Below are 8430 nucleotides of genomic sequence, written 5' to 3'. Positions count from 1 at the left end.
GACAAACGCGGAACGGACACCTTTAAAAGCGTGTTCCTCCTCTGGTATTGGTTGTTTCCTTGGGGGTGTCAGTTTCAGGTCGGGGAGATCACTGCTTGTGTTTATAGCCTACTCTGTTACACAGGTTTAGTCCTCGAAGATCTGGAACAGAGCTTTATACATCAGCGTCAGCTTTGGGTCACTACGAGGATTTGGGGGGTTACTGTATAGTTATAGCAATAGTTATATTCCTAGAAACGCCAGAAGAGCTGTATATTTTTAAGCTAATGAATATTTTTAGAATGAGTGCTGGTCTTGTGCCCTGGTGAATAGTTGTACCTGTCCTTGGTGCTGAAACTGACCTGTGCGTATTACGGATTGGACTTTTGCGCTTCACTTTGAGAACAAACAAATCTGAGCTGCAATCAACAACTGAAGAGAAGGATCTGGTAAAAAAAAAAAAAAAAAAAAAAAAAAAAAAAAAAAGTCATTAAGATAGTGGACTTTGTGCCTTCTTGCTGGGACAGGATCAAAAGGAGTTTGGGTGAGTTTTTGAGATCTGAGAAAAACGCCCAGAATGATGATCTGATTCTGCAGATTTTCTGGGCTTTATTACCAAAAGCACACCTGTGTCAGAAAGGACAAATGCACATTTGATTTTGATTAGACACGATGGATGTATCAACAAACGGGTCAAGCTTTGGGATCGAGTCCATACTTTCTCACAGACCTAACAGTCCGTGTGTTTCAAAGAGAGAATGCAGGTCTCCGGCGGAGTTGAGCCCGCGGTCGGACTCGGACAGCGACTGCTCGTCGCCTCCCTCGCCGAGACGGAACTCTGTGGAAGACGCGGTGCAAAGACACGCGCGCACACTCGGACTGGACTCTCCTTTACAAATATCCCAGCAGCCAAGAACAGTAACGTCCTCGTTCTTGATCAGAGACATACTAGCGGACTGCAAACCCCTGGCAGCATGTGCTCCTTATTCCAGTCATGGACAGTCAGCCCAAGATCCTGAAGACTGCATGGATAAACTTCACAGCAATTCGTCCTCGGACAGTGAATACAGAGGTGAGACACACAAGACCTTGTTTTTATATGTAGGTTGCATTTTATAAACAAATATTGAATCAGTTGCTTTTGACAATATTATCATCAATATACAAACTAATTTCTGTTCATAAATAGCCTATTTAGTTCATTAAAAATGTAAAGGCTGAAAAGGTAACACTTATAATGCTTTCTGCATTGTTCTGATTTGAAACACTCAGTATGGAGGATGGTTTAAATTATTTTGCTGTTTAAAATAAAATAATCTAAAATATAGGATCAGACTGAAAGCCGAGGTTTTTCGCAAGCTCACAAAAAAAAAAAAAAAAGAGGATACCTTGCTCACAACAAACAAAATATGTATCAAAAATAATTCTTTTTTTAGGGTAGCCTATATTTGAATTCTCATCGTTTTACATTCGTTATCGTCGTTCCTATAACTGATTCAATCAATCTAATTGATGGACAAATGATTGTTTTTGTTTTTTCAATCGAAAAATTATCATTTTTTTGAGAATTAATCTCTGTTTTGGACCTCATTAAAGGAAGCTCAAAATGTAAAATAGTTTCACAAACTCAAATAATCATCTATATCAAATGTAATTAATATGATGACAGAAGTTCACCCAACTGCAAGGGTCTGTGTGCGCACAGTTGTCGCGGGGTAATACTGTTTAAAATATAATGATAATAAAAAATAAAATAAAAAAAGCAGAAGAAACCAAAAGTGGTTTCAAAAGCCGTCTCTTCATGACAGCTTGCCTTTGTTTATTTTTTATGCAACATAAGCCTACTACAAAAGATTAGCAAAAAGTGTTAAATGTTGATGTTGAAACATCTGTCTTAAACATTGCCATTTTAAAATTAATCAAATTAACCCATAACAAAGCAAATGTTCTTCGAAATTGACATAAGAATTGCTTTAAAATTGATTTAAAGCTAATAGATTTAAAGCGTAGAAAACATAGTGAGTGAGACAAAAATGTAAATGGCACTCTAGTGAAAAAATAAATTAAAGTACACCTATTTACATGTATATGTGCACGTTCTTTTCAGTGAGAGACGAAGCTGATCGAGAAATCTCCAGCAGTAGGGACAGCCCAAGCTCCCGGCTGAAGAAGCCACGCAAAGCCCGCACTGCGTTCTCTGATCACCAGCTGGCGCAGCTCGAGCGCAGCTTCGAGCGTCAGAAGTACCTGAGTGTGCAGGACAGGATGGAGCTGGCAGCGTCTCTAAATCTATCTGACACACAAGTCAAAACATGGTACCAAAACCGCAGGTAAGACGCTAAAATGTATGGTGAAATGTAAGATATTTGTGACACACTTTATAATAATAAAGTTTTAAGGGAACTGACGAGCAACCATTATGTGGGCTACTGGGGCAGAGACAATCATTTAGGCTTTATGAATTCTTTCTGAAAGGTTTTTACATTCGGAAACATCTCAGAAATATTATGCTGTAGGCTACAAGTCTGCAAAAGAACTGCTTGTAGCGATTGTTTTGTCGTTATTAAACTGAAAAAAATTAAACCTCCAGTGGAAAAAGTTGTGCATACACGACAAAACACACACAAGAGCTTAACACATTTAGTTATAAATAATAAATAAATGCATGGTGCATCAATAATTTAGTTTCCGAGTAGTAATTAAACAATTGCCTAAATGATGAATTATTTACCTGAAATGGCTCTCAGCTGAGTGACAATTTGACGGATGAGTGTTCAACAGGACATTACACGGGTTAAAGGAATATTCCAGGTTCAATACAAGTTAAGCTCAATCGACAGCATTTGTGCCATAATGTTGATTACCACAAAAATAATTTTGACTCGTTCCTCCTATAAAAAAAGCACAATTCGAGGTCACAGTGGGGCACTTACAATGGAAGTGAATGGGGCCAATTTTTGGAGGGTTTAAAAGGCAGAAATGTGAAGCTTATAATTTTCTAACATCACTTTAATTCTTGTTAAATCTCATATGCTATTTGAGCTGTAAAGTTGTTTAAGTCATCATTTTTTACAGTCGTTATTGGGTTTTAAGGTTTGTTGACATTTCATCATCATGGCAAAGTTGTAAAATTGGCTATAATCGCTTACTAAAATGTTAGTAAGCGATTTTATCACACTAAAATCATGTTAGCACACATATTGTTTGTCTAGTGGCTATAATATTTTGAAATAGTGAGTATTTGAACGTTTACAGATTGGCCCCATTCACTTCCATTGTAAGTGTCTCACTAGAACCCAGATTTTAGCTTCTTTTTTTTTTTTTTTTTTTTTTTTTTTTAAAGGAAGGGCAAGTGAAAATTATTTTTGTGGTAATCAATATTATGCCAAAAATGCTGTCGATTGAGCTTAACTTGTATTAAACCCGGAATATTCCTTCAATCACATAAACGGCAAAACATTTATTTACTTTTTTCACATTGACTACATAAAACTTTTCTCCTGGTCCTGGAATATGTGGAATCTGTTTTTGTAAAGTGTTACTCAAAGGACTCCAGCTCAACATTATTTTGTGTTTTTTTTTTAAATACAGAACTAAGTGGAAGCGGCAGACCGCAGTTGGACTCGAGCTCCTCGCTGAAGCAGGAAATTACTCGGCTCTTCAGAGAATGTTTCCTTCACCCTATTTTTACCCTCAAAGTTTGGTCTCCAACTTCGAACCGGGACCGGGGCTATATCTATACCGAGGACCATCCGCGCCTCCGCCACCCGTTCAACGGCCTCTAGTACCGAGAATCCTCCTGCACGGTCTTCAGGGCGGCGGGGATCCAGCATCTCTCTCTGGAGTGATACCTCGACACACGCCGCGATGAACTCATCCAACCTGTCACAGCTCCAAACTCAGGAACAACAGGGTTGCGCTTGGACGTGCCAATGAAACAAAAACTTGACGCGCAATAACAGACTTTCCAAATGACTCTGACCAAAAGTTGAATCTTAATTATTTATTAAACTTTAAAATGCTGAAAAAGTGATTTTTTTATTTATTTATTTTTTTTTTTGAGACGAGGATTTAAAAAAAAAAAAAAAAAAAAAAAACCCTCGTGAGACAGGCTAGGCTATAAAACATTATGATGATGCTTTCCCCCTCAGAAATGGCGTGATGGTTTATTTGCACAAAAAATATGACGCAAGCACATCAAAATAGACATTACAGATATCAACAGAAGACAAAGCAATTTCAGCGGAATGATATAACTTATTAAACTATGATAAAAAAAAAGCATCTGAAGAATATAACAATAATAAAATAATAATGCGTTGTTGTTATAAATGTAATTTGTCAGATTATTGTGATTGTGGTCATAGTGCTGAGCATTATTATTATTAGGCTATTAGTAGCTACTCAAGTATGACAGTTTTCCTAATGCACAGATGAGAGCAAATTCAAGGCACTGCAACCTGTTCAGATGTTGAAACCGTCTTTGTGGAAATTGTGTTGTGATTATGGGTAGTTTACAACTTCAAAATGCGCCAAAATATTTTTTTTTCAAATAAATAAAGACTGTTAAGACGCATACAACGCTAGCGATTTATTCTTTAATATCATCGGATGTGAATGTATGATAGCCTCCTTAAAATGGGCTTCAGAAAATGGTCGATGCAAAAAGTTTACCCACACACATGAATGTGATTTTTTTAGAATTCAAAGCGTAGCTGCAACAAGGTATCATATTACCAGTAGTCTGTAGTGCAGGTGAATAAAAGCACGAAGCAAGACAAAAAAAGTGGGCTATTTTGGTGGGTAGGCAATCCATATTGTGGCACTTTTTTTTTTTTTTGCTATTTTCATTTTACACAAGATGTAACACACATTTAAGTTTGGCATTTTATATTAAAATAAACAAATTACTGCTAATCAAAACCTTGTGACGTCTATGTATATTTAAAGCGTCACGTGAGCTTCGTAACGAACAGCTTACACAAGTTGAAATGAGCCTATCTGCTAACTGGTTTGTTGTGTGGGTTTAATTGACCAACCATAATAGGCGTTTCACTAGAAGAGACCAATCAAAATGTTACGGGCAACCAAACAAGCGGCTTTTACCCTAATAAAGCGACCGTAAAAGGTAGTATTCTGGTCAAATTTCGTTTAGCTTTCCTAGCAGTCTTTGGCCAAAAGACAGCAGCTGGTGACCGGGCGAGTCAGACTGAACGCTTGGACAGCTGGTCAGCATAATCCTCCACATATCCACTTTTTTTTTTTTTTTTTTTTTACCTGACCAAGCTTAATTTCAAGCCAACAAAACCAGCTAAATGAAGCTAAATAGCCCTTAATGATAAATCAATAGACCTGAATTTGCATTCTTTTTGAAAGGAAGTGTTTTTAGTTGCTACAACCAGCTGTAAAACACGCAAGGTAGCCTAAGTCATGTTTCGATGGCCACTTCTGAAAGAATTTCTGTGTTGGATTGCAAAATCAGGTTAAATCAGACAAACAAATATTGAATACAAATTATTTTATTTAAAATACAGTGACTGCGTTTTGGCAACATTTAGATGAACATGAAACCAATCTTTTTCGTGTAAATCATAATTGTTTAAATAGTTACCACAAGTCATATTTATGAAACCACATTTATAGTAATAAATTCACAGGTCAAAAGTGATTCTGGGGAACTCGGACCAATAAAATATTCCAAACACATTTCACTCCAACAAGCATTTTCTTATTTTATACCATCTGCATTGACGTTTTTGCGTGGAGCAAATTTTCAGACCATGCTGCTGACCTGTCATCCGTTGTCAGAGGTAAAAACATCACACTCTGTGTAAGGACATCCGAGTTCAACCCAGAGAATCCACCTGGACATGAGGGCTCTGACCTCAGCACTTTATCTCACATAGCTCCTACAGCTTTATCTTGATGCAGGAGTAGATTCCTCTTTCTCTGTTTGACCTCTCTTCTTTTTCCTCTTCTTCTTAGACTTGGATTCTCCCTCTATCCCGCTGACGTACTCTGAGCACATAAGATTCGACACTCGCTCTTTCGTCGTGAGCTTCCTGGGAGGCCTGCAAAACATTTAAATTAAGGAGAGTTATAGTGCATTATAAGAACTTATAATCACAACAACACACTATAACCCGTTAAACAAGTATAAATGTGTATTTTAATGCTTTTACCCCAAATCTATAAAATCCAGCACTTGAGAAAAACCCCAGAAGTAAATCACAAAATAAAAACTAAATGAACCTCTCAACTACAATGACTAAAATGTGAATTGCTTGCATGTTTTGAAAGTATCAAAATACACAAAACACAGATTTCAAAATTATCCTATAAAGAGAGGGTGGTAGATACAGTCTGACCAAGCTTTGAGGCTGGATGAACAGATTTCCCACGGTCGTCAATAAAAGGCTCGTAGACAGCAGCGGGGGCCTGATGTAAAACTAGTGACTGTTTATATAATCAATAACTCTGGAGAATGAAGCGGCACTTTGCCCCCGTGGGGCTGCTTAAGGAACCAATACACACACATACACACCTACCCTCATGATGACACAAGGCACAATACCCCCAGGGCTTAGAGGAGGTATGAGACAGCAGATATTTTTCTTTTAGCCCCTGAGTGCTCTACAGCGACCCCTACAGGCAATATGAAGGATGTATACAGACATACGCGAATGTCTTAAAATTTGGTTTGATATTCATCCAAGTTACAATAATGAACATACATAATCTGTTTTAACTAATAACACAAATTATTGTATTGTTCTTCTACATACTGAATACACAATTCAAACATTCACAGTGTAGGTTGGGAAAAGTATGTGAGCTCCTAGGATAATTAGAGTCAAGAGATGGCAAACCTGGCATCCAATTAATGAAACAAGATTGGATGTATTAGAGCTACTTTTATTTATAAAAAGCACTCAAACATTTTGAGTTTGCTATTCACAGGAAGCATCAGCTGACATAGACCATGCCTCATAAAAAAAAAAAAAAAAAAAAAGATCTCAGAAGACCTACGATCAAGAATTGTTGCTTTACATAAAGCTGGAAAGGTTTACACATTTATCTTGAAGAGCTTACATATTCATCTGTCCACAGTTAGACATGTTGTGTACAAATGGAGATGATTTAGTACTGTGGCTACTCTCCCTAGAAGTGGCCGTCCAGCCAAGATGGCTCAAATAGCACACAACAGAATGCTCAATGAGGTAAAAAAAAAAAATAAAAAATAAAAAAAAACCCTAGAATGACAGCTAGACACCTGAAGGAATCAGTGGAACTGGTTAACATCTCGGTTCATGAGTCTACTCTACGGAAAACATTAAACAGGCATGGTGTCCATGGCAGGACACCACGAAAGAAGCCACTGCTTTTCAACAAAAACATTGCTGCATGCCTGAAGTTTGCCAAAAAACACCTTGACATTCCACAACGCTACTGGGAAAATGTTTTGTGGACTTATGAAACTAAGGTTGAATTGGGAAAAACACACAGCACTACACATGGCGTAAAAAGGGCACCGCATACCAACATGAAAACATCATCCCAAAGGTGAAGTACAGTGGAGGGAGCATCATGATTTGGGGCTGATTTGCTGCTTCAGGGGTTGGACTGCTTGCCATCATTGAGGGAAAAATGAATTCCCAAGTTAATCAAGATATCCTACAGGATAATGGCAGGTTGGCTGTAATGGCCCTAAACATCGGAGTAAATCCACAACAGAATGGCTTAAAAAAAAGAAAATCCACCTTTTGGAGTGCCCCTAGTGCCCAGACCGTAACCCAATAGAGATGCTGTAGAACGACCTCATGAGAGCCATTTACACCATACATCCTAAGAATATGGCTGAGCTGAAGCAGTTCTGTAAGGATGAATGGTCCAAAATTCCTTCTAAATGTTGTGCAGGTCTAATCCACAGCCAGGGTTGGGGAGTAACGGAATACATGTAACAGGATTACGTATTTAAAATACAAAATATAAGTAACTGTATTCCACTAGTTACAATTTAAATAATTGATAATTAGAATACAGTTACATTCAAAAAGTATTTTGATTAGTGAAGAGATTACTTTGCATTTTATTGTCATTTGTATCATTTAATATTTAGTCCTTTCAGATGGAAAACATTTATACATATACAGATGCGATCCAAAGTGCATTTGGAACAGCAGTGAAATACTTTCTTATGATGTGTTCCATTCATACGAGCAGACAGATAAGTAAGTTTGAAGGAAGTTTGGAGCGGAAGAAATAGAAATAAACCTTGTGTAAATTGTCAGATTTACGCTAAGCTAAAATGCTATTTCTAGCCATTTTACATACACGTTACCAGGCACGACCATATTTTTTAACAAGAAAATTCATGTTGGATCATAATTTATTTTTTCTAGTAAGATCTTTGATATTAGGGCAAAAATCTTATTCTTGATAATTTTTGTA

General features: G+C 37.3%; 2 protein-coding genes across 2 annotated transcripts in view; one reads left to right on the top strand and one right to left on the bottom strand.

Annotated features, from left to right (window-relative positions):
• The first annotated feature begins 19 nt into the window (after window positions 1–19).
• LOC127424762 (barH-like 1 homeobox protein) lies at window positions 20–4991 on the top strand. Its single transcript, XM_051670200.1, has 3 exons — window positions 20–1051; window positions 2087–2309; window positions 3571–4991. Exons 1-3 carry the CDS (start codon window positions 652–654, stop codon window positions 3848–3850), a joined length of 903 nt encoding a protein of 300 aa, XP_051526160.1. The 5' UTR covers window positions 20–651; the 3' UTR covers window positions 3851–4991.
• Window positions 4992–5492: 501 nt separating this feature from the next.
• ddx31 (DEAD (Asp-Glu-Ala-Asp) box polypeptide 31) overlaps window positions 5493–8430 on the bottom strand; it is a 31708-nt gene continuing 28770 nt past the window's right edge. Inside the window, exon 20 of the mRNA XM_051676118.1 lies at window positions 5493–6050. Coding sequence (XP_051532078.1) covers window positions 5897–6050 — 154 coding nt within the window. The 3' untranslated portion in view covers window positions 5493–5896. The remainder of the gene's footprint in view (window positions 6051–8430) is intronic.

Source organism: Myxocyprinus asiaticus, chromosome 3 (genome assembly GCF_019703515.2).
Source record: "Myxocyprinus asiaticus isolate MX2 ecotype Aquarium Trade chromosome 3, UBuf_Myxa_2, whole genome shotgun sequence".
NCBI classification, from domain to species: Eukaryota; Metazoa; Chordata; class Actinopteri; order Cypriniformes; family Catostomidae; genus Myxocyprinus; species Myxocyprinus asiaticus.
The sequence above is the reverse complement of the archived record's forward strand: the minus strand, read 5'-3'. Positions and strand labels throughout refer to the sequence as shown.